This window comes from Mesoplodon bidens, assembly GCF_964165515.1.
Source record: "Mesoplodon bidens genome assembly, chromosome: 18".
Lineage (NCBI taxonomy): Eukaryota > Metazoa > Chordata > Mammalia > Artiodactyla > Ziphiidae > Mesoplodon > Mesoplodon bidens.
The window spans coordinates 56649946-56668438 of NC_138175.1; the positions used below are offsets into that span (position 1 = coordinate 56649946).

The 18493-nt window shown below is 43.1% G+C and overlaps 1 protein-coding gene across 1 annotated transcript; it reads left to right on the top strand.

Moving 5' to 3' along the window:
* The first annotated feature begins 327 nt into the window (after nucleotides 1-327).
* On the top strand, nucleotides 328-17789 carry ZNF331 (zinc finger protein 331). Its single transcript, XM_081217077.1, has 5 exons — nucleotides 328-485; nucleotides 1522-1587; nucleotides 8319-8403; nucleotides 9998-10124; nucleotides 13014-17789. The coding sequence occupies exons 3-5, from the start codon at nucleotides 8395-8397 to the stop codon at nucleotides 14342-14344; spliced, it is 1467 nt and encodes a 488-aa protein (XP_081073203.1). The 5' UTR covers nucleotides 328-485; nucleotides 1522-1587; nucleotides 8319-8394; the 3' UTR covers nucleotides 14345-17789.
* Nucleotides 17790-18493: the final 704 nt, after the last annotated feature.

Consider the following 18493-nt stretch of genomic DNA (forward strand, 5'->3'; position numbering starts at 1 on the left):
TAAAATTTGTATGCTTTTCTCCCGTTAAAATAATAATAATAATTTTAAAAAGAAAAGAAATCTGAACGGCTGGTAGGTCTCCCAGCATTTACAAATTCTGCGACTCTGAAATACGCTCCCTCTCACGTCACAGCTCCTCTAGAGGCAGGGAGAGAAGCCTTCCGAAGGCCTGTGTATTACCTGCGATGCGAACTACATTTCCCAGAAGTCTCTGAGGGACAGCTCTATTAGTGCCGTTGTGGAGTTGCATGCTGGGAAAGAGAGGCCGTGCGTTTTCATCTCCGCGGATTCCCGGGTTTCTGGACTACGTTTCCCAGAGGGCTCTGGGGCACGGCCCTATTAGCAGCTCGGGGAGTTGCATCTGGGAGATGTGCTTTCCGCGAGAAGGATTTTTACTCAAGCTCTAGTTTCCCGGTGACCCTGTCCGGAGTTAACCTCAACGCCGGCGCTCCCTCCCGACGCCGTCGGTTGTTGGGCCCCAAGCGGTGAGTAATTAGCATCCCAGGAGGAAAACAGAGCGGAATACGGCGAGCGATGGCGATGAGGGAGAAGGAGAAGAGGCCCGAAACGGAGCCTTGGCCTCTGGCTTCGGGAGCGCTGCGGAGGAAGTGCGATCGTGTGTGTGTGTGTCCCCCTGTGTGTGTGATCAGGGGCTCGGCCATGTCTACAGACTGAGATGTGCGCGTGGGCGTCGGTGAGGGAGACAGGCCCGGTCCCTGTGGTTGTGACGCACTTGCGCGTGAGTGTGTGTAGGGGGAGACGAGACGCGGCCCCCTCCCGGTTTGTGTGCGTCCCGTACGTGTGAGCATCTGTAGCGTTGACGCGGCCGGGCTGTGCCTCCTCCACTGTGCTCTGTGTGAGTTACATGCGTGTGGGCTGTGCGGGGGTGGCGGGGCCCAGATGTGTCCCCGAGGCTATGAGATGTGCCGTTGCATTTCTGTGGGGTTGGCGCAGCCGTGTACCATGTCTCTGGCGTGGGCGTCAGCCGGTGTGACAGAGCCGAGCTGTATGCGATTGTTCAGCTGTGACAGGTGCAGGACTGTGCTTGGGTGTGTGGCCCCGGATTGAGTGTGTAGCTCTGATGTCTCTGCTGCTTCCTCTCCCTTCACGTTCCAACCATGCGGGTACTTGTTTGGGCACAGTGGCCCCAAAGGAAAGTCAGAGCCTGAATGCTGTAGTGAAAATGACAAGAATGGCACAGACATGGTCATGAGATGGCAGATTTAGAGCTAGAGGTGCTCTCCATCTAAAATTCAGGCTACCTGAATGACAGAATGGAAGGGCCTCCGGAATAAGATTCTTTTTTGGAAAGGAGAGGTCCCTGACCTAGGAGGTGGGGGTACCCCAATTACTAGAGTCTAGTTCCAAGAATCTCTGAAATACTCAGATGTGGGTGCCCTCTTATTTCTGATTGGTTTTAGATAAGACATGGGAACAGGTGTGGCCTCGGAGGGCATTTTCGGATGTAGTCTGTGCTCCAGAAAAGTCCTAATGTCTCACTCTGACCTCTCTTTCCTCCAGGCCAGCTGTCCCCCAGAAAAAGCATCCCAAGGAGAAAGAATCATCATCACACATCTTGATATCAAGGTCCAGATGAGTTACCTTCTTGTTCAGTAAATGATTTGTGTTTATAGCACTTAAGAATATTTGCTTTCCTTGCCCCGAAATGTCCTCTTTCATAGTGACTTGACCCAGTAATTTCTTCCCAAGAGGTGTGACAAGAGTCGTGAATGTGTATTCCCCATTGACCAACCCTCTCCAATGAGTACTCACATATTCAATAAGCAAATTGTTCACATCCTCCTGTGTCGTCTTCTAAGACTCCGCTAGGATCGAAGAATACTACTGGGAGGTTAATGTTAGCACTTTTAGTGTGTGATTTGGTAAGGGGGATATTAAATTTTTAGGTGGAATCAAAGGCTAGCTATCTTTGGTCTTTTCCACGGGGCTGACTTTCAGAGCACAGCAAGAAAGGAGAAGGTTTGATTGTTTTAGTCAGTTAATGACTAAGTTATCAGCTTTGTGAGGCTTTTAAGAGTGGGGTTTGAGCAAAGGTCTTTGTCATCAAAGGCAAGGATAGTTTTTTTTCAGTAATCAATAAATAGAAATTTGTTGTATTAGCCAGGTCTTATTTGAGGTCTGACAGTTTCAGTATGTTTCGGTTATATCTTTGTATGAACTGTGAGAAGCAGTATGGTTTGATGCTGATTACGAGTTTTGGATCCAGAGCAGGGTTTGGCAAACTTTTTCTCTAAAGGGTCACATATTAAATATTTCATGCTTTGTGGGCTACATATGGTTGCATATTGTTCTTCTTTAATAGATTTTATTTTTTAGAATGGTCTTAAAGAAAAATTGCAAAGATAATACAGAGAATTCCCAGGTACCCTGCACCCAGTTTCTTCTATTATTAACAACTCAATTCTGAACCATTATCATTAACTGATGTCTTTGCTTTATTCAGATTTCCTTACTTTTTACATAATGGTTTTCATCTGTTCCAGGATCCCATCCAGGACACCACATTACATTTCGTTGTCATGTTTCCTTAAGGTCCTCTTGGCTGTGCCCATTTCTGACTTCCATTGTTTCTGATGACTGTGACATTTTTAAGTGGTACTGGTCAGGTATTTTGTAGGATGCCTCTATTGGAATGTGATGTTTTCCTCATGATTAGACTCGGTTTATGGGTTTTGGGGTGGAAGATCACAGCAGTAAATTAACACTTTCATCACATCGTAGCAAGAAGACATACTATCAACCAGATTTATGATTGGTGAGGTTGAAATTGATCATCTGGCTTAGGCAGTGTTTGTCAGTTTCCTCCACTGTAAAGTTATTCCTTTTTTTCAAAGACTGTGTCACCCTGAGTGACGGCTGCATATTTCAAAACCCCAAGTACTAGAGCCTAGTCACTCCGCCTCTGTTTCTGTCCTCACTTCTCTCTCTCCTCTTTCATCCCCCTTACTTACTTTTGAGGACCCTCGTGATTACACTGGGCCCACCTGGCATAATTCAGGATAGTCTCCCTATTTTAAGGTCAGATGATTCGGGACTTTAAGTCCCTCTGCAATCTAACTCCCTTTTGCTGTGTAATGTAACATATTCACAGGTTCCAGGATTAGGACATGGACATCTTTGGGAGACTGTTCTTTTGCCTACCACAGACCTATCTATTCAAAGTTCACTTAATGGCTGCAACATACCTGCCCCCTCATAACTGTAGTCCTTTTCTTTGTTAATTTTTTTTTAATTTGGGACTATCTTAAGGTATATTTCTTATAATGGGATTAATGCAGGCCTGCTGAAAAAAATGTCAATCCTCTAAAGCACTTATAAAGAAGAAACAGAAAACTACCCATTACTGTACCTTCCAGAGATAATTACTGTTGATATTTTGGTAGGTATGTTTCCAGTCCTCCCCTCCCCGTCTAAGCATATGTGTGTGTTTTCTTTCTGGAACACTGAATCCTGCTAATTGGTCTGTAAGTGAGCCCAAGACTTTCCAAATCGTAGTTTGTAAAAGGAATCCACCTCAGCTAAGGGTCACATTCTACCTTTGTGCATGAGGAGAGGGGAGAGGTGTGCCCAGTGATCCCGTTCTTGCTTTGAAAAGGATCTCTCACATATTTACACCTTAAAGGATTAGAGAGGCACCATTTGAAACTAATCCCATGGCAACAAATTATCAAGAAAGACAGACTTTCAAAATTAGATTTTCTAGGAGTTGAGTATTGCTTTCACAGAACATGACAGTGATCACTGATACATAATAAATATGGCCTGCACAAGTAACATTTCCATGGGCAGATATGTGAAAAAGAGATGACAGGTTTAAAATGTTCACCTGAATCTCCCATGTCACATAGAAGACAAGATTCAGCCACTTACTAATGTTCTCAGTTTGGCATCTTCTCAGTTTAGATTCTTTGAGCTGGAACTCGGTACAGAAATCATGTCTGTCCCTCTCTTTGCTGGTGGCAAGGGAACATTTCCTCGTTATCTGTCTTAGAATCTTTTTTTGCTTATGTTGTTAATTGGAAAGACTTTCATTTTTAAGAGGATCTTGAAAGTTTTTAGTTAGCGTTGATTATATAAACAGCAGTTTTGAGAAATACATATTTTAGCATAAGAAAAACGGGAGACAGCAGGCTTGAGTTTGTTTTATAAAAACGAATTAAGGGATGTGTTATGTTATTGATCTTAAACCATAACAGCTAACTTGTATTAAATAATTGTTACATGTTTTTGTGTTTTATGTAGATTATCTTCTTAGTAGTTGAGAAAGTCATACCTGGTAGGTACGATTTTTATCCCAGTCTTACCTGTCAGAAAATAGATACTGTAAAGTTAGTAACTGTCAGGGCAAAGATCCATATCCTAAAAGTCAGACCACAGAGCCTTGTTCTTAAATTCATGAAGACCTCTTGTCCCAAATCACCAGTACCTTTTTAAACGTACCTTCTCCACTGGGTAATTCATCTTAAATTTTTTTTCTCAATTAATGCAAGTCAATATCATTATTGGTAAATGTATAGTATGCCACTGTAACAGACTGCAATCGATTTAATCTATCCTCTACTGGGAGATATTTATATTTCTACTTTTTTCATTTGTTAAAATGATCCTCTGGAAAATCTGAATAAAACTGATGGATTGTATCGATGTCAAGGTCCCGGCTGTGATATTGTACTATAGGTTTGCAGTGTATTGCCCTTGGGGTAAACTGGATAAAGGAACACAGGATCCCTCTGTGTAATTGCTTACATCTGCATGTTGAATGTACAGTTATCTCAATTAAAAAAAAAAACTATCCAATAAAAAAAATTCTCTGGGGTCTTCCCTGGTGGTCCAGTGATTAAGACTCCGTGCTTCTACTGCAGGGGGCTCAGGTTCGATCCCTGGTCGGGGAACTAAGTTCCCACATGCTGCACCGTGCGGCCAAAAAAAAAAAAAAAAATTCTCTGAACATTCTTGTGCATATATTTGTGTACTAGTATAGCTATTTCCTTGGGATAAATTCCAAAAAGTGGAATTTTGAGTCAAAGTCATACTTCTGTTAAGCGCCTACAATAGTACTTAGAATGACAGATGACTAAAAGGCATTGTTACCTGTACATTACTTGTAGTCCAGCAAGGAAGGGAAACTGAATAGAGAAGTACAAGACGGCCTGTGGCCAAGGCCTGTGGAGAATTCCAGGTGATGTGGCCTGAGAAGTGCCGGGAAGGGGGTATCATTCTCACTATAGCTGCTGATGTCAGGTCACGACCAAGTAATTCTGAATGCACAGTAGAGATATCTACGTAGAGATAAATGAAATTTATTTTCTAAGTTTTATGCCTTACATACTTTTTTCTAATAGTGTTGGATACAAAGTGAAGACTAGCGGGGTCAGGTGATTTAGCAGTTATCTACAGGACACTGGCTGAAAGGACAAGTTCAAAAGCAAAATTCACCCTTGCATCAAGACATAAAACTAAGCAGTGTCAAGATAACTGTCAGTATCTACAGGCCATCACTTGGCATTGTAGTCATTTTTTTCCCGTCAGTACTCCAGCACATGTGGGCATATTTAGACATCAAAGAGTTGGTTTAGGTATTAGGTAGTGAAAGGAAACTAAGAGAAGCTATTCAGTAAAATAATCCAAAGATAATATATTCTGAGCCTTTTCTGCAAGTTCCAGAGGAGTCTGTTTAAAAAAGAGAGTGGAACTTTATCCCTTGAGAATCTAACTGTCTCTTAATAACTTTAAAATAAATAAATGCACACACATTTATATACGTTAAGCCAATGCATGACTGTTGTTAAAACACTTAACAAGGTATACTTAAAAAGAAGAAAATCAAGGTCAAAGGGTGTGTCAGGGTCGCCAAGACCACCACCAGGCTCAGTGATTCTCTAGATAATGATTCAATATATCATTCTCCTCATGGCTAAGATTTGTTAGTGAAAGGATATACAGCAAAATCAGCAAAGGGAAAGACACCTAGGCAACATCGGAGGAAAGCAGACCCAAGCTTCCGAGAGTCCTCTCCCGGTGCGGTCACACAGGACATGCTTAATTCCTCTAGCAACGAGTTATAGCTACACATATGCAGTGTTGTCTACCAGAGCAGCTCGCCTGAGCCCAGGAGTCCAGGGTTTTTATGGGGGAGTCTGTCACATAGGCACCCTCTGCCCAGCACACACCCAGATTCCAGGCTCTCGGAGGAAGGTTCGTGTTTACTGTAAACCACATGGCTTGTACAAAAGCAATTTAAGAACAGTGAGCCACTTACCAGTCAGGGAATGGTTGGAACACACTGGAAAGCCAGCCAAGGGCCCAGTCTTGCAAGCAGGCCTAAGATTAGCGGTTTCAGAGCCACTCTGTGGCTCTTTTCTGCACATGGGATATATCTTTCTAGGCTTTTTCTATTTCTCTATTTCTGTTTTTACATCTCTCTTTCTATTGCTGTCTCATGGGTTTTTGTGTATGTGTGTGTCTCTATGTGTATTCATATATCTTGTATGTGTGTATATATCTATATAGATATAGATATCTTTATCATGTTATACATATGAGTATGTATCTATATCTATATTTAGAATTTTACAAATGTATTATTGTAACATCTTTCCTACTGACAATATACCTAAAACCTCTTTCATGTCTTTAAGTATTTCTTCCAACTTAGCATTTAATAGCCCACTAATACTTTTTTAAAAAATTTTTTGGCCACACTGTGCGGCATGTGGGATCCTAGTTCCCCGACCAGGGATCAAATCTGCACCCCCTGCATTGGAAGTGTGGAGTCCCAACCACTGGGCCACCAGGGAAGTCCCCTAATACATTTTTACACTGATATTCTGCATGTACTTATGCAGCCAGCTTTCCTGGATTCAGAATGCCAGATGCTACCTGGGCAGTCCCTTCTCCACACTGTCCACCTGCCAAGTCTTGACTGACATCACACTGTCTAGAGGCCAGAAGAGCTCGAGTGTGCACGATGCAGCCTCTCCCCACCCTGGATGGTGTGCCCAAAGAGAGCAGGATGTGCCCAGAGTGAGACTGAGCTCCCTAAACACACCCAGTCTCAGTCCAGGTCACCGTCCCTCTGTCCAGAGTTAGCCAACTTCAGACAGTGAGGTTTGAGGGTGCAGTCTCCACACCAGACCCCCCTCAGTTCTCACACCAACTGCAAGTTCAGGAGTTTCCCAAAACCACCCTCAGGTTTCATAATTCAGGACTAGAAGGAAGAACTCACTGAGAGCTGTTGTACTCCCAGATACAGTTAATGACAGGGAAAGGATAAAGGTTAACATCAGACAAGGAAACAGGTGCACAAGGTGAGGTCCAGGAGGGTTCCTGTCCTGGGTCTTCCAGTGTCTTCTGCCTGTGAAGTCAGAACCTGTTATTCTGCTGACATCGATGTGTGACAGGATGCTCAGGGTATTACCAACCAGGGAAGCATACCTGAGCTTCAGTGTCCAGAGTTTTCATCTGGGGCTTCAACATGTGGGCAAGATTGATTGATCATGTAGGCATGATGATTGATTGATTTGTTGTCCCGATGTTAATCTCAGTCTCCAAGTCAACTGACAGCCCATGACCCAGAGTTCCCCCAACCCCACCCATCACCTGGTTGGTCTTTCTGGTGTGGCCGGCTTCCACCATGAGATGCAGTGCAGCCTGCCCCTACCCAAAACAAAGACATTCCTGTCAGGTATGACGTAGGTTACCTCTCAGAAGCTGAGGGCAAAGGCCACACCTCTCTTTGGTCAAGGCCAAATTCTTTTTTTTTTTTTTTTTTTCTGCAGTACGCGGGCCTCTCACTGTTGTGGCCTCTCCCGTTGCGGAGCACAGGCTCCGGACGCGCAGGCTCAGCGGCCATGGCTTACGGGCCCAGCCGCTCCACGGCATGTGGGATCCTCCCGGACCAGGGCACAAACCTGCGTCCCCTGCATCGGCAGGCGGACTCTCAACCACTGCGCCACCAGGGAAGCCCCAAGGCCAAATTCTTAATCCATATTCCCCCAACAGGGAGCTGGCCAGGAATCCTCCCACTGAAATGTCTGGATCTGACTTCAAGACAAAAAATAAAAGTTCCTCTGTCCTGTCTGTGCAGCTGGGTTTCCTGGGGTTTCAGGGAAAACTTGTTTTGTTTTTTTCCAGAATCCTTTTAATCTTCTCTAGACGTGTTGTGTTTATGTGGGGGGCCTTGTGGGGGAAGAAGATGAGCGTTCTTTGGAAGAAAAGAAGGAGGAGTGAAAAGGTTGTATTAAGTCATTTGGGGACCAAGGTGCACTTATTTTTAATGCCTCTTTTTCCTTGTCTAGATCTGGCTTCTCTGGATTTTGTGTCTTCAGTAAAGGAGACCCCAAGAGGACCGATCAGTTCTTGAATTCTAAAACCATGGCCCACGTAAGTATGTTTTTCTCTTTCCTTCTTGAATTGTGATATTTAGCTCCTGTGGAGACTTCTTTGAAATATCATGAAGCCTCCTGCCCAAGGGAGTCCCATCCAAGTACCTACTTCCCAGCTCTTCCTGTTCCGGTGAATAATAATGCCATATAGCCTGTTGCCCACCTCTGTGACTAATGTTCACTTAACCCTTGAGCTAGTCACTCAGTATCTCTTATGTACTCTTTTGTCAAGAGTAATTGGAACAATGGAAGCAGAAACTACCTTGGGAGAAATATTTGAGTCAAGTCTACGATTTGATGAGTTGGAGACATTGGTCCCATTTGACCACACGAGAAAACTAGAGTTCCTCACTCATCTCCACTGATCTTTTTCCCAGGCAGAGAAGAGGGAACGTTCATATTCTTTGGTCTCAGTCTTAGTGTGTAGTGAAAGCTCACACTTTACGAAGCTTTTAGAATTGCGTAGAGCTGTGATTAGGGCCTGTGGACTCAGAGATCATGTTCCTACCAGGGGACCCGGGAGGTAAATTTTGTTTTGCACAGACCTGTCTGTATGCTCCTGAATCATTTGATACCAGTTTCCTCTAAATCAGGAACAAAGAAAAGGCAAGGCTAGCAGATGGTGACAGGTAAGAAGGTCATTTCATACAAGAGTAATAAATGATCACATACTCTTGGAATTGGGGAAACTTTAGACATTTTGCTCAACCTAAATGTGTAACTGTCATAATTAAATCTAATCCTTCCCTACGATGGAATAAAAAAATGTTTTTGTCATTACAAAGGTGGACTGCCTAAAAGATAACCTGGCAAAATGACGAACCCGAGACTTGAAAACATTCAAACATGCAAACCCAATTTTCTAAGATAAAAGATCTTATATTACATTTGGGAAGTAAACCCCAGGCATTTTTTTTCTTTCCCCTTAAAGAGAAAAGGATGCTGTAGGAATCCATGCTTGCTGAGAATTCATGAGACAGGCCCGTTAGCAGGCTCTGTGCTTGTGCAGCGGAGGAAAACTGGGATTGGTTTATCCATTTCCTGACAGGTTGGCATGATTAAGAATTCCCCAGGGGCTTCCCTGGTGGTGCAGTGGTTAAGAATCCGCCTGCCAAGGCAGGAGACACGGGTTCGAGCCCTGGTCTGGGAAGATCCCACATGCTCCGGAGCAACGAAGCCCGTGCACCACAACTACTGAACCCGTGCGCCACAACTACTGAGCCCGTGCGCCTAGAGCCCGTGCTCTGCAGCAAGAGAAGCCACTGCAATAAGAAGCCTGTGCACCGCAACGAAGAGTAGCCCCCACTTGCCGCAACCAGAGGAAAGCCTGCACGCAGCAACAAAGACCCAACACAGCCAAAAATAAAATAAATAAATTTTTTAAAAAAGAATTCCCCAGGGTGTAGGTGGTTTCCCCTGCAGCAGGAGGGGCTTCAGCCACAGTCTTGTCCTCACTGGCCCCTCCCCATATCACAGGCTTTTAATCTACTCGCTGTATCCACCCCTGCACGGAGCGTGGCCCTTCCTCCCCCCTCCTCCATCTGGAAACTATGCTTTCATTTCATCAGGGACGTGTGGGTTTGCGTTTCCAGGGTTTGGTGACATTCTCCGATGTAGCCATAGACTTCTCTCAGGAGGAGTGGGCATGTCTGGACTCTACGCAGAGAGACCTGTACTGGGACGTGATGTTGGAGAACTACAGTAACTTGGTCTCGCTGGGTAAGTTGCCCGCCTCAGATAATCTGGACTCTGCTCTCTGCACAGTCAGCCCTCTCCTTTCAGGACCACCTTTCAAGATACTAGTTGAATTTCTTTCTTCCTGCACCCAAGGGATGTTTTGAGCTTTGTCCAGTTGGAAATGGGCGTTATGTATTGCCCCTTCACCTCCTCATCCAGCAGTGGTCTTCCCACCTCTGTCTGGCCCCTCCTGTAATCACCTCTCTTCCTTACTGGCCAAAGGACTGATTAGAGTTATTTAATTTATTAGAATAAATGTATGTATTTTATTTCATGACCATCTTCAAAGAAACCAAGCTTCATGCTGTGAGCCTATGTTTACACCCAAATTGCTGTCTGTGGTACTTTGAGGACCCACCTTTAGGGGAAATGGCTCTACACAGTGACTTGATTTTCTCTAGCAAACCAGACTCTATGTTTGATGTAGAAGTGGGATGAATGAACAGAATCTGTGTAAAACCACACTGAGCATATTGCATTCCCTACACATTGTACCTGAAGTGAGGTTGAAAGTTATAATCTGTGAATTCTGAGTTAAATATTGGATGATAATATCTTGTAAATATGTAAGGAAATTTCTTGTTTTTCTATTAGCAAAACAACAGCCATAATATTAATGGCTAATAAATACTGTGCTTGCTCTGCACCAGAAAACATTCTGAGCCTGGTGTGTGTGTATATGTACAAATACGTTTCGTTCCATTCTCACAAGTTTATGAGCTAGGAAATTATTACGTCTAATTTGTAGATGAGTATACTGGGGCACAAAGTGACTTAATCAAGGAAGCAGAAGCAAACCTGGAACCTAAGAACTCTGGCCCCAGAATCCGTACTCTCAACTGCCAGGTTCTGCTTGCCTCCAGAAGTTTAAATAAAGACCTTTTCAGGAGTTCCCTGGCGGTCCAGTGGTTAGGACTCGGCGCTTTCACTGCTGTGGGCCCCAGTTCAATCCCTGGTCGGGGACCTAAGATCCCGCAAGCCTCGACACAAGACCAAAAAATAAATAAAAATAAAAATAAATAAAAGTTTTTCATTTTTTTAAAAAATAAAGTAAATGTAAAATAGAATAGAATAGAATAAAATAGTCCTTTTCCCTACCCATCTGGTTTCCTGTTTGTCCTTCAGGCCTTTCTCTTTTCCTGAGGTCAGTTTTAGGTTGTTACACATCTGACTAAAGCTCAATCAAAAAATCTTGAGCCCACAGTTTTCTCCTAAGTTCTACATCATGTGGCATTTCTTTTTTTGAAAGCAAGGCATCTCATTTCTAAGCCAGACACAGTTGTCTTATGGAAGCAAGGGAGAGAGCTTCGATAGTTGAGGAGAAAAGACACTAAAGTGGTACAGAGGAGAGCGCCAGCCAGCCCGGCTCGGGCAAGGCCACCATTACCACAGGCGGCCCAGCTGGGCAGGGGGCAGCTGCACCCCTGAGGTGTTTGCAGAGCTCCCTACAAAGGTCTCAGGCCCAAGGCCTCTGAGGAGGAAGTCACCACCTTGAACTTTATCTTCACCCCATTCCCTTCTCAATTTGTTTCCCTTCTCATGTTTCACCCCTACTGAGTAGCAAGGGCATAGAAAACAGGTCCCTGTGCCATTCGTAGTTTCTGAAAGTTGGTTGTTATCCTAGCTTCATGTGCTTTTTTCCTTTTTATCTATTTTTTGGTGATACTGCTTCCTGGGTTCTCTCTTCTTCCACCACGAAGCAATATCTGCTTATGTCTCTTTTGAAGCTGTGTTAGCAGTCACTGACACTCAGTACCTAGATTCAGTATTTCATTGAGGGTTCAAAATGGTGGTATTCTATCATTTATTCACTATAAATAATTCTTTAAAGAGAAACTGATCCACCTGCTAATTGGTTGTGTAGTGGAACTGCTCATATTGGATAAGAAAGATGAAAACTTTGTTCTTTAAAGAAAAAAAAACTATCAGTTTTTAATAACAAAGGGCTGGTTTCCTAGCATACCCCAAAGTTGGCCATTTAACATTTTTTAGTATCTGAATGAACTCATAAATTTCAACATGTTTGATGTTTTACAGTCCCTAGAGTTAGCATCCTTATTTTTTTGTTGTTGTTGTTGCGGTACGCAGGCCTCTCACAGCTGCGGCCTCTCCCATTGCAGAGCACAGGCTCCGGACGCGCAGGCTCAGCCGCCATGGCTCATGGGCCCAGCTGCTCCGCGGCATGTGGGATCTTGCCAGACCAGGGCACGAACCCGTGTCCCCTGCATCGGCAGGCGGACTCTCAACCACTGTGCCACCAGGGAAACCCCTAGCATCCTTATTGATGCTCAGATTTTTCTAAACATTTCCTCCTAAGTGTTTCACAATTTTTGTTATTAAATTTAATTCTACACACATCTTTTGAATGTTGGATCTTTTTATCCAGAATTACTTTTAATGATATTACTTGTGTTTTTGTGTACACACAACTATCCAACTGTATCTTTTTATTTTCCTACAGTAGTTCTATATTTGATTTTCTTGGTTTTCCAGGTTTGTCATCACATCTATAAATTGTACTCTTTTTCATCTTCATTTTTGAGATTTGTCCCTCTAATTTTTTTTTTTTTTTTTTTTTTTTTTTTGCTTAATTGTTTCAGCTGGTAGGAAATAGTAGAGCTACTAGTAAGTGCCTTTTTTGTTTGATTTTAGCAGGGATGTCTCCAGTGTTTCCTCATTAAGTATTGTGATGCTAGACGTGGAATCTAGATTTTAATAAGAGCCCTAGGTGATTCATATTTTTCCCACTGGAGAAGTTTTATTTCTGTTAGAGAAGGTTTTAGTTTGTGATAAGGTTTGTTTTTGTTTTCTTAAAAAGAAACAAAATATGTTGGGGTTTGGGGGTTTTTTTGTTCGTTCTGTTTTTTTCAGATTTGGAATCACCGTATGAGACCAAGAGTTTACCTACACAGAAGGGCACTTATGAGATAAATTTTTCCAAACAGAACTCAAATAGAAAAAGTAAATCCCTTGGCCTTGACTGGATGTGTGAAGGTGAGTTTGAAGGACCACAGGCCCCACAAGAGGGATATATCAATCAAATCAACTGTGGGAAAACGCCCACTTGCAGAGAAAATACCTCTGTCCGACCACATCAGAGACTTCATAACAGGGAAAATTCCTATGAATGTAAGGAATGTGGGAAGGCCTTTAGCCGAGGCTATCAACTTACTCAACATCAGAAAATTCACACTGGTGAAAAACCCTATGAATGTAAAGAATGTAAAAAGGCCTTCCGGTGGGGTAATCAGCTTACTCAACATCAAAAAATTCACACTGGTGAGAAACCTTATGAATGTAAGGACTGCGGGAAAGCGTTTCGGTGGGGTTCAAGCCTCGTTATTCATAAGAGAATTCATACGGGTGAGAAGCCCTATGAATGTAAAGACTGTGGGAAGGCCTTCAGACGCGGTGATGAGCTCACTCAGCATCAGAGATTTCACACTGGTGAGAAAGACTATGAATGCAAAGACTGTGGGAAGACCTTTAGCCGAGTGTATAAACTAATTCAGCATAAGAGAATCCACAGTGGTGAAAAACCCTATGAATGTAAAGACTGTGGGAAGGCCTTTATTTGTGGTTCCAGCCTCGTTCAGCATAAGAGAATTCACACCGGCGAGAAGCCCTACGAGTGCCAAGAATGTGGGAAGGCCTTTACTCGCGTCAATTATCTCACTCAGCATCAGAAAATTCACACTGGTGAGAAACCTCACGAGTGTAAGGAATGCGGGAAGGCCTTCCGTTGGGGTTCGAGTCTCGTGAAACACGAGAGAATTCATACGGGTGAGAAGCCATATAAATGTACAGAATGTGGGAAGGCCTTTAACTGTGGCTATCACCTTACTCAGCATGAGAGAATCCACACTGGTGAAACGCCTTACAAATGTAAGGAATGTGGAAAGGCCTTTATTTATGGGTCAAGCCTTGTCAAACATGAGCGAATTCATACAGGGGAGAAACCCTATGAGTGTAAGGAATGTGGGAAGGCCTTCAGTCACGGCCATCAACTTACACAGCATCAGAAAATTCATACTGGTGAGAAGCCCTCTGAGTGTAAGGAATGTGGAAAGGCATGTAAACGTGTAAGCCATCCTCCAGGACATCAGAGAATTCATGCTGCTGAGAAACCTTTTGGGTACAAAGAGCGTACAGAGGCCTCTATTCAACATTCATTTCTTCCACGACAAGAGGAAAATCCGTGATAAGACTTAACGCAAGAAAGCCCTCACTGGTCCCTCTTCTGCTTATGGAATATCAGAAGTCATATGAGAGGTGAATTGGGAGAATTGGAGAAATCACTTTTTCTTATTGATCACAACAGACTCAGCGGTAGACTATTTTCTACTGGATAGATTAGCTTCCTGAATGCGTAGAAACCTTCCAATACCATTTCGTCTCTGTTGTATTTCAGATTTGTTCTAAGGTAAAACTCTGCTAATGGAGCATATGTGGGAGAGCTTTTCTCGTGGTACATACCCCTACCTGTTTCCATCACTGTCCCACCTCTTTACTCCCTGTGAGGCACTGAGAAAATTAGCTATTACTCCCTGTGCATTATCTGTGAAATGGGGATAATCACACCTACCTAATACTGCTGTTGTGGTGATTAAATGAGTTTGGTCCATGTAAGCTCCTTGAACGTGTATCTGAAATGTTGTGTAAGCTCAATAAATATTAGCTGTTGTTGTTGTTCTCATCACCATTAACGTTGCTATTAGGGAATTTTTACAAGAAGACCCCCTGCGGGTGCAGTGAGCTGAGAAAAGACTATCAAACTTCTAGAAGAAAATACGGGGAATTCCCTGGTGGTCCAGTGGTTAAGACTCCATACTTCCACTGCAGGAGGTCACAGGTTCGATCGCTGGTTGGGGAACTGAGATCCCACAAGCCGTGCAGCACGGCCAAAAAAAAAAAAAATAGAAAATTTAGGAGATTATTGTCAAAGCATTGGGGTAGGCAGCATTTCTTAGTATACAGAAGACATTAAACAGAAAATAAAAAGTTATTAAGTTGGACTTCATCAAAAGTACAAAGTTCTGATCATCAAATGACACCATGAAGGTGGTGAAAAAGCAAGAAGACCAGGAGAAGATATTTACATAAACCTGACAAAGGATTCACAAAGAAAGGATAAAAAGAATCCTTCAAGTCAATAATAAAACAACAAATCAATTAAAAGGTGGAGGGAGACTTGCATAAGCACTTAAGAACACCAAATGGCAAATAATAAGTAAGAGCAGATGTGTTAAACGTCATCACTCCTCAAGGATATGCAAAGTAAAATCATCATGTGATGTCACTAGACACGCACCAGAATGGCTGACATTAAAATTGCTTATAAGCCAGTGTCTTTGTTGGATGTTCAAACATGGCCTGTTCAAGAAGGAACAGCGGCTTCCCTGGTGGCACAGTGGTTAAGAATCCTCCTGCCAATGCAGGGGACATGGGTTCAAGCCCTGGTCTGGGAAGATCCCACATGCCGCGGAGCAACTAAGCCTGTGAGCGACAACTACTGAAGCCCGCGTGCCACAACTACTGAAGCCCATGTGCCTAGAGCCCATGTTCCGCAACAAGAGAAGCCACTGCAATGAGAAGCCCACGCATCACAAAGAAGAGTAGCCTCCGCTCATCACAACTAGAGAAAGCCTGTGTGCAGCAACGAAGACCCAACGCAGCCAAAAATAACTAAATAATAAATAAATTTATATTAAAAAAAAGAAGGAACAGAACCAGCACACTGGACCTCTCCAAATCCTGGAGGTCCCTCAACAGGGATGGGAAGGTGATACTCAAGGGAGGCAAGTGGATTTGCCCTGGGAAAGGGGCCAGGGCCTAGGATCAAGTCCTTGAGAAAGCTCAAGGAGCAGTTAGACTCTGGAGGGACCTGAGCTGTCTTAAGAGGGTCAGTCCTAGAGTGAAGAAAGTGGGTTGTCTTGGAGAAAGGACTTGAGCCCATGGTGGGGAATCTTAGCGTATGGGTGGGAGAGGACTAGAGCCCACGGGAGTGAGTTTGAAAAGCTAGGGGCAGGGCTAATGGCCATGGGAGGGCCTGGTGCACTAGGAGGGAGAGGCTTGAGCTCAGACAGGTCTTGGGAGACTGGAGAAAAGGAGAGAGTCCGGGAGGGGAGCCTCTGAGAGCTGGAGAACTTGAATGCTATCCATGAATGTGGCCTGGGAGATCTAGGGTGGGTGCTACAGCCAGTGGGAGAACTGTGGCACAGGGGATGCCAGTGTGGTTAGAGCCCAGGAGTGCCTTATGAAGGCTGACAGAGGGTTCAGAATCAGGTTGACGTAGGCCTTATGTTTGGTTTATCTCAGGGTTGGGGTTACATTTCACTTCAAGTTACTTTGTCCTTGGGTTACGTATACCTTAGTGTTAGGGTTAGGTTAAGGATTTGGATCCTCGGCAGGGAGGGAATGAGGGAACATGGAACATATTTGGGGGGAGGGATGCCAGACATATACAGACCATTCCACCAACAACAGAACATATATAGAACATTCTCCAGGATAGACCCTATGTTAGGCCACAAAATAATCTCAACAAATTGAAAAGATTAAAAGCACAGATTGAAACCTGACCACAATGTAATGAAACTAGAAATCAACAGAAGGAAAACAAGAATACTATATGGGAATTAAACCACACACTCTTAAGCAACAGATAGGTGAAAGAAGAAATCATAAGGGAAATTAGAAGATACATAGGAGTGAAAATCAAAACAAACCACAACTTACAGGATGCAGTGAAAGGCACGCTCAGAAGACAGTTTATGGCAGGAAATGCCTACACTGAAAAGAAAGATCTCAAATCAATAAACTAACTCTACATGGTAAGAAGCTAAAAAAAAGAACAAACAAAACCAAAAGCAACAGAAGGCAGAAAATAATAGGGATTAGAGTAGAGAAAAATGAAATAGAGAATTTTTTTAATGATACAAAGAATCAACAGAACCAGAAGTTGGTTCTTTGAGAAGATGAACAAAATGAGCAAACCTTTAGCTAGACTGACCAAGGGGGAAAAAAGCAGTGATGCAAAGAGAAGTCAAAGATAACTAGAGATGCTTCCAGTCTCTTCTAGGTATGTGTGGCTAAAGTGAAACATCACAAAAGCAAAGAAACTTGAACTCATTGACATTGCAAATAAACAGAATAAACCTGAGTGCATTCAGTTACACCAGACCAGGGTTCACCAGAGTTTTTTCTGTTGAGGGCCAAATAATATTTTAGGTTTTGCAGGCCACATATGCTCTGGACCACATGTTCCTCTTTATTTTTATTATTATTATTTTTTACAACCTTTTAAGAATAAAAACCACTCAGCCTCTAAACCAAACAAGAATCAGGGCCACAGTCAAGATTTGAGCTATGGACCAGAGTTTACCTGACTGCTGCACTAAATCAATAGGTAAGCATGGGAAAAGATTCTAGGTCACCATTATCCAGTTTGGTAACAAACAGCCACATACAATCTTGAGCACTTGAAGTGTGGCCAGGTGGTAAAGTAAGTGTAAAATACACACTGAGACTTGATGACTGTTCAGAAGTAAAAAAGGTAAAATATCTCATTAGTGAGTTTTACATTATATGTTTAAATGATAATATTTTGGATATTTTGAACTGAATAAAGTATATTATTAAAATTAACTGTATCTGTTTCTTTTTCCTTTTTTAATGTGATACTAGGAAAATTTTAATTATATGTGTGGATGCCATATTTGTTTCTTCTGAAATTTGGCAACATTTGTCAAAAATTTTAAATGTGCATGTCTTTGACTCAACATTCCTACTTAAAAGAATATACTATTTTATAGCATTAATTAAAAATTTTCAGGGCCTCTCTCACCTTCTGAGATGGCCCACACTCTGTCTGTGGAGTGCGTTTCTCTCTAAATAAATGTACTTCTTACCTATCACTTTGTCTCTCACTGAATTCTTTCTGTGATGAGACATCAAGAACCTGAACTTCATTGAGTCCTGAGACCAGGTGTGTGATCTCAATTTAAAGACCTTGGGTTCAAGTCCCAGTCTGGGTTTTGGCTGGGCTCAATTCCTGGTGCGTGGGTTCAAGTCCCCAATCTGAGTTCCACGGTTTCAGCTGGCAAGCCACGAAGGGACAGTGATAAGCTAGACCAACACCCTCTCATCGTCAACACCACTGGGGACACATTCTGTGCCGTTCCTTTGAGACAACTTTTTGGGCACTCTAACACCTGGTTGGGAGACTGCCTTGGAAGGGATAGCATCTAAAATCTCTTGTCATTTATAGATAGATATTTTTGTACTCTGATGCTGTTAGAAAAAGTGCTTCATCAAGGAGATCATAGGAAGGCTATGGAAGCAGTTACAGC

What these genes read in the sequence shown, in the direction of transcription:
- ZNF331 (XM_081217077.1), top strand. An exon ending in CAGTAACTTGGTCTCGCTGG is followed by an intron (nt 10,125 to 13,013) that starts GTAAGTTGCCCG and finishes TGTTTTTTTCAG; the next exon opens with ATTTGGAATCACCGTATGAG.